This window comes from Cucurbita pepo, chromosome LG05 (genome assembly GCF_002806865.2).
Source record: "Cucurbita pepo subsp. pepo cultivar mu-cu-16 chromosome LG05, ASM280686v2, whole genome shotgun sequence".
In the NCBI taxonomy this organism is placed as follows: Eukaryota; Viridiplantae; Streptophyta; class Magnoliopsida; order Cucurbitales; family Cucurbitaceae; genus Cucurbita; species Cucurbita pepo.
This window is the reverse complement of record NC_036642.1, coordinates 9,098,754-9,111,708: the sequence shown is the minus strand read 5'-3', so window position 1 is coordinate 9,111,708 and position 12,955 is coordinate 9,098,754. Positions and strand designations below refer to the sequence as shown.

The 12,955-nt window shown below is 34.0% G+C and overlaps 1 protein-coding gene and 1 long non-coding RNA gene across 2 annotated transcripts; one reads left to right on the top strand and one right to left on the bottom strand.

Moving 5' to 3' along the window:
* Positions 1-1,359: 1,359 nt before the first annotated feature.
* LOC111795187 (auxin-responsive protein SAUR24-like) lies at positions 1,360-2,043 on the bottom strand. The gene has a single exon (XM_023677471.1). It carries the CDS (start codon positions 1,851-1,853, stop codon positions 1,566-1,568), a length of 288 nt encoding a protein of 95 aa, XP_023533239.1. The 5' UTR covers positions 1,854-2,043; the 3' UTR covers positions 1,360-1,565.
* A 3,518-nt stretch (positions 2,044-5,561) lies between these two features.
* Positions 5,562-11,690, top strand: LOC111795188. Its single transcript, XR_002815165.1, has 3 exons — positions 5,562-5,839; positions 5,974-9,446; positions 10,581-11,690. It is a non-coding gene; the product is annotated as an uncharacterized LOC111795188 (long non-coding RNA).
* Positions 11,691-12,955: the final 1,265 nt, after the last annotated feature.

Below are 12,955 nucleotides of genomic sequence, written 5' to 3'. Positions count from 1 at the left end.
ATGTACCTCACACTGTACCATAGCACCAACTGTTAATAAGTATAGCTGAAACTTTAAAAGGGCTATTATCCAAACACAAAATTTTAATTACATTCATATCAATCTTTTAAAATCGTTATTTGGTTTCGAGGGTAAATAAGTCATTTCATACGATACGATCGTGTTACCTACTTGTCTTGAAGTACTTCTACGAGTGAAGAATACCCTAGACCAATACGGACCCTTTTATTTTAGGATATTTTGCTCGGATGAAGAAAAAAAAAAGTATTTTGTTAGTATAAGTAGTAACTTTTAATATTTTTTAACCATTTCTTGTGTATCTATGATGACGACTGATCACGAATCATTTCACCATTTCACGAGAGAACGTTGTTTTAAGAGGGATGATACCTGTTGGTATTGGATTCAATAGATTGCACCATTGCAACCACGCTTTTGAGTGTCAAAACCATTTCTCGTGCATCTCTAATGATATGATCACGAATCATTTCACGAGATAACGTTGTTCTAAGAGAGATGATATCTGTTGGTACCGGAATCAATAGATTGCATCATTGCAACCACGCTTTTGAGTGCCAAAACCATTTCTCGTGCATCTCTTGTGACGTGATCACGAATCATTTCATGAGAGAACGTTGTTCTAAGAGGGATGATACTTGTTGGTACCAGATTCAATAGATTGCATCATTGCAACCACGCTTTTGAGTGCCAAAACCATTTCTCGTGCATCTCTTGTGACGTGATCACGAATCATTTCATGAGAGAACGTTGTTCTAAGAGGGATGATACTTGTTGGTACCAGATTCAATAGATTGCATCATTGCAACCACGCTTTTGAGTGCCAAAACCATTTCTCGTGCATCTCTTGTGACGTGATCACGAATCATTTCATGAGAGAACGTTGTTCTAAGAGGGATGATACTTGTTCGTACCAGATTCAATAGATTGCACCATGATACTTGTTGGTACCAGATTCAATAGATTGCACCATTACAACCACGCTTTTGAGTGCCAAAACCATTTCTCGTGCATCTCTTATGATGTGATCACGAATCATATCACGAAAGAATGTTGTTCTAAGAGGGATGATACCAGTTGATACCGAATTCAATAGATTGCACATGAGTGAAATGTATGTAGTGACACGTGCTCTAAGTATGCTTAATTTTAGAGTTCTTATAATTGAAAAAATTCGATGCAATTATAACTCCATAAAGCAAGTTCTAATCATATAACTTTTTCATAACTTCTTTTAGATCTAACAATCAATTTTAGAAGTATTAGACGGATATATTATGAATTTGATGGTCTTCGTTCAAAAGATAGTGCGAATTCATCATAACATAAACAAGAAAATGGTGACAGAACAGTTCAATTTGTATTACATAAACTTCTGGTGAAAAGATCACCATTCCAACACCACTCATTACACAACCAAAGGCAATGTGATTGGATTCCATCAACATTCTAACATCAATCAGAATGCAAAAAAAGCAACAACGATGGATCTCCAAAAAAAAAAGCCAATGGAAAAAAATCGAGAATCAACCTAGTTCTTCATGAACTTAAGAGGATTGCAATCTAGAAGTGAGATCGACAAACGCATCTTCTCCGCAAGGAATCGTCAAACCACCTTCTGGATGATCAAATCCAAACTCTTCCTCTGCTCGACTGAGAAGCTGTTGAAACGAAAAATGATTCAAATACGAAATCGGAATCACAAATCGCTTCCTCTCGAACTCTCCAACGTAAACGGCAACGTGACCTTTCGGAACAGCCGACGGATTTCCCGAGCTCCTCCTTAGCAATTGCTTGGCCTGAGGGATCAAAGACGATGGAAGACGAAACCCCATACCTGAGCGGATTAAGGAGAAAAAAAGAAAAAAAAAAATGGAGTGTGGCTTCGATTGATCGAAGAAAAAAGCGAAAATGGAAGATTGAATGTGAGATGAGAGCTTGATTTGGACTTCGATGGAGTTAGGGTTTGAATTTATAGGGATTTCTGGAGGGAAAGAAGACGAGTTGCGGACCGGTAGTTGGCCATTGAAGGGCCCACCAAATGAAGAAATTAATGAAAGGGATTGGTATGTAGCTAATATATTATTAATTGAATGTACGTCTCATTATTTTATTATTAATTGATTTAATATTTGATACGACACACCGTGTTGGGACTTAGGATAGGCTGTCAACTCGATCGAAATAATTTTTTAAATAAAATACATTGTTCGTGAAGAAATTATCAAAATTACTTTTGTCACGTTCAAAATTACTGTACTTTATGTTTTATATCACTCGAAATAATTTAATGTTTGATTTTATAATTGATTTGATCGTGACATGAATGATTTTAATCCTTTCGAAATCGTTCTTGAATATGTCTTGGACTCGAGTTTAATTCGAACTTTAGGTTAGGATGGAAGGTGTGACGTGTTGTTATGGTGAAGTACAATGAATTTTATAATTAAAATTAGTTAGAAATTATTGTTATTAATATATTGTGTTAAGACTTGGGATAGGCTGTCACCTCGATTTAAATAATTTTTCTAATCAAATGTATGGTACTGTGAGATTTCACGTCGGTTGGAGAGGAGAACGAAACATTTCTGATAAGGGTGTGGAAACTTATCCATGTGTTTTAAAACCGTGAGACTAGATAATATCTGCTAGCAGTGGACTTTGGCTGTTACAAATAGTGCATGCTATTGGTGGATTGTGAGATCCCACATCGGTTGGAGAGAGAAATGAAACTTTGGTTTTAAGGAGGCGGAAACATCTCTTTAACAAGAGGATGACGATGATACGTGATGGCATCGATTGGAGAGAGGAATGAAATTTTCCTTTTAAGGAGGTGGAAACTTCTCTCTAACAAGAGGCTGATGACGATACGTGACGGGCCAAAACGGTATGCTAGAAGTGGGCAGTGAAGGACAATAACTTCTAGTAGTGGGTGGTGAAGGACAATATCTACTCTCTAATAATTGGCTGACGACAATACGTGACGGGTCAAAACGGACAATATTTGCTAGTAGTGGGCAGTGAAGGACAATATCTACTAGTAGTGGGCAGTGAAGAACAATATCTACTAGTAGTGGGCAGTGAAAGACAGTTCTGCTAGTATTGCTAGTAGTCGACGATACGTGACGGGCCAAAACAGACAATATCTACTAGTAGTGGGCAGTGAAGGACAATATCTGCTAGTATTGCTAGTAGTCGATGATACGTGACGGGCCAAAACAGACAATATCTACTAGTAGTGGGCAGTGAAGGACAATATCTACTAGTATTGCTAGTAGTCGACGATACGTGGCGGACCAAAACAGACAATATCTACTAATAGTGGGCAGTGAAGGACAATATCTGCTAGTAGTGGGCAGTGAATGACGATATATGCTAGTATTGCTAGTAGTGGACGATACGTGACAGGCCAAAACGNAGGACAATATCTGCTAGTAGTGGGCAGTGAATGACGATATATGCTAGTATTGCTAGTAGTGAACGATACGTGACATGCCAAAACGGACAATATCTACTAGTAGTGGGCAGTGAAGGACAATATCTACTAGTACGGCTAGTAGTGACCCGTGAAGGATAACATCTGCTAGTACTGCTAGTAGTGGGTAGTGAAAGACAATAATTGTTAATGGTGAAGTGTAGGACATGTTTATATATATTAAAAAAATAATTATAAATAAGTGGTTTTATGTACTATTTTTTTTTAATTTTTAATTTTTTTTTTATTTTTAATTTTTAAATTTTAATTTTTTTGGAAGGGTAGATTATTGCACCTGGCATGATTATATATATTTTTTATTTAAAAAAATCCAAAATGAAGAAAATTATTATATGCATTAGCTAAGCTATGAATAAATAATTATTTTTAATACTAATAATTATTAATTAAAGGGAATATTTTAAAATTAGTATTAATGGCAACGTTAACCATATACATTGAATCATGAATGTGAACCAATCATATGCCTTCATTATTAAATAAACATATAATTTCATTATTCAACTTTATACTTAATCTATAATATAATTTCAAGATAATGTAACATTTATAAGTTTTGTTTTTTTTTAGCTATGGTCAAATCTTATATTAAAATTTTTCAAAATTTTGTTGACTTAGACATAGTTCAAATCGTTTATTATACATATGTCTAAACGTCATGCATATAACATTATATTGCTAAAATTGTGCTTTTTAAACCGTGCAACTTCGTGATTTTGACACAATCATGATTGTAACAGCCCAAACCCAGTACTAGCGGATATTATCCACTTTGACATGTTACGTATTTCCATCGGCTTCACGATTTTAAAACGTATCTAAAGAAAGGTTTATTCCTCTCTCTAATCGATGTGGGATCTCACAATCTACCCACTTAGGACCCAACATCCTCGATGACACCACCCCCTTCTTCCGTGTCTGGCTCTGATACCATTTGTAACAGCCCAAGCCCACCACTAGCAAATATTGTCCATTTTGGCCTATTACGTATCGTCATTAGCCTCACAGTTTTAAAACGCGTCTACTAGAGAGAGGTTTTCACATAAGAAATGTTTTGTTCCCGTCTCTAACAAATATCAGATCTCACATTAATTGACTGGAAATTCAACGCCTTTTTTTTTATTTTTTTATTTTAGTACTTACAAACATTAAATTTTTTTTATCTACTTCCTATAAATATATATATTCAATTTATTTTATTTTTTGTTTTCTATTCTTAATTTTTAATTTCTAAAAAGACGGTGGAAGATGAGACATTAAATAATTAAACTATTTTATTTTTTATTTTCTGTTTTAAATTTTAAATTTTAAAAATTAAGGTTGACCAATTTAGCTTTTTTTTTTTTTTTCAAAATGGATTTTTAACGCGTCAATGGTGGTCTCTCCATCATTTTCTATTTTTATATTTGAAAATAAATAATTAAAATAGAATATTTGACCAAAAAAAAATTGTATTTTGTGTTCTATAAAAAACTATTAAAATTTCATATAAATAAATTATATTTTTGTTAAGTTATAGTGCTAACAATTTCAGTATTATTATTGGTTAAACTTTTATTAAAATAAATTATTAAATAATTGTAACTAATTAAATTTTATTTCATCCTTAAATATAATAATATGCATTAGATTTTTAATGTTATTTAATAAAACTACATAAATTTTAATTGTAAATAATTATTACATAATAATTAATAAACATATTATATTTTAAAAATAAATATTATTGAGAAAACAAAAATAATAATAATTTTTTTAAAAAATAATAGATTTCAACTACTTTACTGGTCGTTACCTACTCCAGTTTAATAATTATATGAATTCATTATCTATATATTTTAAAAAATAATTTAAATATTTTAAAAATAAATATTATTAAGATATTTTAAAAAAATAATTTAGACAGATAAGAATAAAGATATCTAGATATTTTAAGAACACATATTTAAATATTTTAAAAATAAATGTTCGTCTTTAATCTAATAAATTTTGATGACCATAAACAACATAATAATAAATGGTATTATCTAATATCTATTAGGTATACAAATTATCGTATAATCCAAATCCGAACAGCTAAATCTCGAGCTAGGTAGCAAAATCATACACCATATGCGTTCAAATTTGATTCGATTCATTTCAAGATACCTGTACTCTGCAGCAACAAGCTCACATGCTACAATATGATCTACACAGTTCGAATTCATCATCAATTTGTACGTCGAACATCGCCGCGTCGCCGTTGTCTCCCAGATGCGACATGACATTGATCATCCATAACTTCCTGCCTCATTTCTAGACTGTAACGATCTATCCGAAGTAAAGGTATACAAAAGTTTGTACAGCGATTGTAATTTTTGAAATCGAGAACCGATTCGTACTTTCCCATGTATTAATGTCTGAGACTTGATAGATACCGAATACACAAACGCTATATTGAATTACAATTTACGTCTCAGTTTTCTGTTCTGATACGTTGGGGAATCATTATCTGCTTCTTGCAAGAGGGGGAAAATGTGTTGCTCCGATGAAGGACATTGAGTAAGTTTTACTTTGCTGATCGGTATTGTAAAATGATTGATTTCTTGATTGGATGTGGTTGATAGCGAATTTGTATTGCATGTTTTTTTTTTTTTGGTGAAAAGAACTAGGTTGAGATTTCTTGATTGGATGTAGTTGAATCTTTTTCGGGCAGCTACCATACCAGATGGTATGGCTGGAATCTGGAGTGTTTTTGTGAGGGAAATATGTTGGATAAACACTTTGATAGTGATGGAATTCTTGCAGGAGAAGAGAATTGTGTCTGTCACAACAGTGACAAACTCCTTATTTGATGCAGATCGATTTGATTTTCCCCACACAATTGTGTGGGAGTCTTGCAGATTTGTAGCGTAAGAAAGAAAGAAAAAGAAAGAAAACTTGTTTGGTTATGTTGAATTAGATAGAATGTAGGCACACAAAGAGAGACAGTCATTTACATTTTACTTCCAAGACGTTGAAACTTATACTCCGATTACTATAATTTTTTCTGTTTTTTCTTACTAGGGACAAAACTTTTCATTGCAGAAATGAAAGAAATTAAAGCTCAACTCCACAAGAGAGTGAAAGAAAAAGCAATAAAACAATGATAAAAGTTACTAGGAGTAATAAAAGCATTTGAATTGAAACATATATCCTGTAAAGAGAACCTATCAAAATGCTCTGAAAGAAAACACCATAATAAAGCTTTTAAACAATTCGATTCAAAGTGGTCAATCTGAAAGAGATGTTTGCTTTAGAAATTAGAAATGAAAAACTAAAGTTGGAAAAACTGTGGTGAGAGGTTGATCTTTTCTCTCCATCTCTCACGATGTATGCAACCTAGAAGTTAGATCATTAAAAGGATCTTCTCTGTAGGGAATTGGCAGACCACCCGTTGGATGGATGATTCCGAACTCTTCCTCAGACCTTTGTAGTAAGTTAATAAATGAAGGGTGGTTCTAGTAAGTAACGGGAACCGCAGATCTCTGTCTGGATTTCCACCCAATAAAAAAAAAAAAATTGCAACTTGAGCTTTGGGGATATTAAACTTATTTTGGGTAGAAGCACTCGGTGTTTGAGAATTTGTTTGACGTTGAGAAGAATTGATGGCAAACAGATTCTCATATTCAATTTTGCTTGAATTGAAAGCATAATGAGCAAATCTAGGTGGTAGCATGCTTGATATTGATTTGAACTAGGAAACTTCTATATACTTGGATGGGAATTTCTCTGTGATTTGAGTTGGGAGAGTGGTTGTTAATGGGTTTTGAATTATATATAGAGTGAGAACGAAATAATATCAAAATGGGAGTCTGCTAATCCTACTTTATCTAAGGATCTCGTGGACTTGCCAAATTGGTTGGAACATACTTCTTTTCTCATTTGGCCTGACTTCTGGTAGCAAAGACCCACTTGTTTGAGTGGAAGATAATAGAGTAGATAACAAGTGGTCTAGGAAAACAGGAAGCCAAATGCTGTGACCAAGAAAATAGATAGACCAAAAAAGAAAACCATTTGATGAGAAACTTTTGATCACTTGTTCCGCATCACTGGCCCAATGCATAGCTAACAAATTAGACCGCCTCGAAAGTACATTTTGGGTTGTACATTAGATACTCGACTATGTATCATAAATTTCATTGGTTCTCATGTGGGCACTTCCAATCCTACCTAATTAACTCTTTCACTAGTAACAACATCACAACTTTACTGGTTTATATCCATTGATGCACCACCAAACAGGAATTTGCGTATTCTACTACATGAAATTATCTACCCTAAGAAACAATTATATCTTGACCTACAAACACTGTACTCAACCTCAAGTTATTGAAGCAAGCTTGCACAATTTTGATGTTATCACATTATGAGGTTAATCCAGAACTTGAGACTGGCAATTTTTTTTTTTAAAAAAAGAAAAACATTAGCCATGGAAATGGACATTCCGCATCTTAATTAATTGTTGAGAAGAGGTGCTTGATTCATACATAGTTTCTTATTGTTCTTAAAAGAATCTCATTTAATGTTCAGATACCCACTCATTTTAAGCAAACATTGTAGGTCAGTTTTCTAGTGAACTTCACATAGGCTTGTTCCAAATAAAAAATAATAAAAAATAAGAAGGCATAATTCCTCAATCATGTATATTTTTATCCATATATGTCTATAATCTAATCTCCTTGTAGTTTAGGTTCATTCAATTTGTTTTGTGGGACTTCAAATAGCTGTATTGATATGTTGTGTCAAAGGCTTACCTTCCAAGTTTGGTTTTGTTCATGTCTTCAGCCGGATGGTTTATATTTTTTAATCAGATAAATCTTCAATTCATTTAGACAGAAAAATTTTGTGCCATTTAATGAGTTTTCTCCATGTTGTATGTTGGCATAGCACAAAATGAGGTGAATGGTTGAGGTGTCCTAGATGTCTTAGGCATGTCTTTAACAAGAGTGATGACTGTCGCTTCACTCTTGTTGTGACAATGGCTTACCTTCCAAGATTAGTTTTGTTCTTGTCTTCAGCCAAATGGTTTTGATTTTTTAATCAGATAAATCTTCAATTCATTTAGACAGAAAAGATTATGCCATTTAATGAGTGTGCTCCTTGTTCTATGTTGGCATAGCACAAAATGAGGGGAATGGTTGAGATGTCTTAGATGTCTTAGGCATGTCCCTAACAAGAGTGATGGCTATTGCTTAAGATATGTGATTAACATAATAAACGAACTATCACTAAGCCACAATTTTCTACGCAAATGGGTCCTCCATGGGTTTTCGGTGACTTTGATATCTCAATATTAGTTCCCAAGTAGCTGAAGATTATTACCTAGACAGGATCATGCAATACAGTAGACTTCACAAACACTTGCCTCCAAGTGGGCCCCATTCAAACATATAGTCACTCATTTCTTAAAGCAAGCTATTACCCACATCACCCTTTTTCAACTTACATACATGATTCATTCAAACATATAGTCACTCATTTCTTAAAGCAAGCTATTACCCACATCACCCTTTTTCAACTTACATACATGATTTTGAATCCCCATGCAACTCGCATCTCAAACTTTCATCCAGTCACCAAGCTTTCTCTCTAGCTGTTGTGCAACTTCAAGGTTTTTTTCAATTAAATATTATTTGAATTCCTCTTGTGAAGAACAAACCTGTGAGTTTTCATTTGGCGAAATTGTAATATTGTGCAAAGTCTTAGACTTTCTCCTCTAACAACAAACCACGGATCTTCAATAGTCTGCAAAGATTCTTGTGCAGCTTACATCGGAAAAAGCCAAGGGAGCAGTTTGTGATTCCAGTAGCTTACTGTAATCAACCATTTTTCGGGGACTTACTAAGTCGAGCCAAAGAAGAATTTGGCTACAGTCACCCTATGGGATGCTTCACTATTCCCTACATCGATGGTACATTCGTTGATCTCATCTCCCAATTGAATGAGTCCTGAAATAAGATGTATTTGTTAGACATGGCCTAGTAAACTAGATAGTACCATTCTTATATATGTTCTTTTGTAGCTGGGGATAAAAGAAATGCCTCTCCAAATGATGTATAGAGAACTGCATATACTAATTTTAGAAAATGAAAACAATTCATTCCATGCAAGGTCTTCTCTTTTTTTTCTTCTTTTGCATAAGGCTTATTTACTTTGCTTTTCTGTTATAAACACATATTAGAGCCATTACACTTCATGGACTCGACTTGAAAATAGAAGTATTGATAATCTTCATTTTTATAGTGACACCTCTTGGGGCCTAGACCTTCCCAAATTTGGACGAAACTACATAAATCTTTCATCAATCTTTTCCATTTATCCTTCTCTTTTGATATTAATCTTTTTATTAGTCATAGAAAGCATTTAAGGATTTATGACACCTTAAATTACCAACATCTAGTATTCATAGAAATGCTATATTCTGTTAAAAAAATTATTGTATATGGTCATTTTTATGGTTCTAACTCTTCTACAATCAAATTGGGGAGATACTTCTATTCAAATAAAAGATGATGAAAGAGTTTGGAAGGTTGATCCTTCAGGAGCTTAGTATTATTTTTCCTATCCTGAAAGCATTGTTCACAGCAGTTTGAAAACCGAAGTCCCAAGAAGATTAGAATGCTCATTTGGATTTTGCTTTACAAAGGTCAGATACAGCAGAAAAACTTAAGCTTGCACCATGTTTGATGTTCTTATATTCTTCAGTTAACCGACACTTTGAGAATGATGATATTTCAAAAGAAATACTCTTGGAAATGATTATTCTGTATCTTTATTAATTGTTGAAGAAAAGATGCTTGATTCCTATGTAGATGCTTATTCGGTTTAAAAAGAATCTTATGTAATATGCCAATATCCACTCATTATGAGTAAACAATGTAGGTCAGCCTTCATGTGAACTTCACATAGGCTTGTTTGGAACACACTAAAAATAAAAATAAATAAATAAAACAAGAATACAAAAGTAGGATCTCACAATCTGCATCAAGAACAGTAGATTTTTTTTGCTACTTCTGACTGTGATCTACCTTACTGTCTCATTCAGGTTCATCATTTGTGGGACTCCAATAGCTGTACTGGTGTATCACAAAGGCCTTAGCTGCCATGTTCGGTTTTGTTCTATTTTCAGCCAGATACCTTAGATTTTTTTTTTTAAAAAAGTTAGATTTATATTCAATACATATAGACAGAAATAATCTATGCCATTAAATGGGTCTCCTGTTGTATGTTGACAAGGAAAAAAAATAGGGGAAATGGTTTTCATGTTTCAGGCATATCTCTAACAAAAGTGATGAACTTGCTTATGCCATGTGCTTAGCATAACTAACAAGTTTTTACTTTGGCCACAATTTTCAGCTAAAATTGGTCCTTTACTGGCTGATTTTCCCAAGTTTGGTAACTTTGTTTACCCAATATTATTTCCTGAGTTCCTGAAGATAATGGGAGACAGGACCATGTGATACAGTATACTTCACAAGTACTTGCCTTCTGGTTGGTCCCATTCAGAGATTTCTCACCACTCATTTCTTAGAGCAAACTATTGCCCACGTCACCATTTTTCTTCTATATATATACTTGTTTTTAAGACCCAAGCAACTCAGATCTCAAACTTTCAACCACCCACAAAGTTTTCTCATTCTCTCAATTGCTATTGGGAAACTTCAAGTTTCTTCAATTCTAAATTCTCTTACTTTCTGTTCTGAATAATAAAACCATGGGCTTTCGTCTGGAAAAAATTGTAAATGCTGTGCAAAATCTAGGACTTTCTTCTCTAGCAACAGACCAAGGATTGTCTGTAGTCCGCAAAGGCTATTGTGCAGTTTATGTAGGAGAGAGCCAAAGGCGGTTTGTGATTCCAATAGCATACTTGAATCAGCCATTTTTCAAGGACTTGCTCAGTGAAGCTGAAGAAGAATTTGGTTACAATCACCCTATGGGAGGTCTCACCATTCCCTGCAGTGATGATAAATTCATTGATCTCCTCTCTCATTTGAATTAGGCGTGAACGAGAATATTAGTTAGGCTAGATTAGATAGTACCATTCTTATATACATTTTTTTGAGGGAGAGATAAAATGCCTTCCCGACTGATGTGTACTGGATTACATATACAAGTTTTAGAAAATGAAGTTATTTCATTCAAGTTCTTCTCTTTACATATTCTCTTTTTTTGAACTTCTATGCATTACTTTTTCGTTAGCATAAAAGTAGATATATATCAATGCTACTCTTCTGCATGAACTTCATTCGACAAATAGTTTCGTAGGACTGGTGTAATATCATCTTGTTACTAGAAATTAGACTATATAAAGTACATAAATTAGAACATAGTCCACGAACCATGTAAATCTTGTATTATTCTCTTGCATATAACTTTTTTCTTTTGCTGTTAATATTTTTATGGCCTTTGGTGGAAAAACTTCAGTTCATAATTATTCAAATCACCAACATCAAGCAGACAAATACATTGTATAAGTATTGGTAAATTATATCATGATTGTTTCTGGTTATTCTTATATTTTCTTGTACATTTATTCAAATCTATTTTGATCAACTGTCATTCCCGTTCATATTGTAACAGCCCAAGTCCACCGCTAGTAGATATTGTCCTCTTTGGGTTTTCCCTTTCGGACTTTTCCTCAAGGTTTTTAAAACGCGTCGGCTAGGAAGAGGTTTTTACACCCTTGTAAAGAATGCTTCATTCCTCTCTCCAACCAATATGGGATCTCACACTCCACTCCCTTCAGGAACTAGCATCCTCGCTGGCACTCGTTCCTCTCTCCAATTGATGTGGAATCTCACAATCCACCCCCCTTCAGGGCCCAACGTCCTCGCTGACACTCGTTCATCTCTCCAATCGACGTGGGATCTTACAGATATGGATGGACCTGCGGCGCGTTTTTTAGTGAAACGATTAGGATGGAAATGTAATAATAGTAGAGCCTGGTTCCTTTAACCCTTGTACTAAGTGATTACCTTTTCTTTTTCTTTTTTCATTGACAACACTGCTAGACACTATGATAATGGAGATCAAAACTGATTTCCCTCACATAAACGCACGCAAGATTTTCACAGTTTCAGTGTCGGAGAATCCTATTTAGTCATGGCATGACAATCGATTAAATACGATGTCAGCACACAGGGAGTTCATTCCGTCTAGATGACAAGTTTGAGTCGATAAGCTTTGTGTTCTGGTGGGTATACATTAAAGTTATCTTTCTAACTTGCTGCTAAGGTAAAGGTTAGCTCTCATCCCTCTTGAATACCATAGTGAGACATTAGCCTCATTTTTTTTTCTTCCTTAGAATATATTCATCCAAAAAATAAAATGAAAACCTTGATGAAATTCAAAGAGAATAATCGCATTTATTTTGAATGCTTTGACATTCTACTATGACTAGGAGAAATTGGAAAAGAAAAT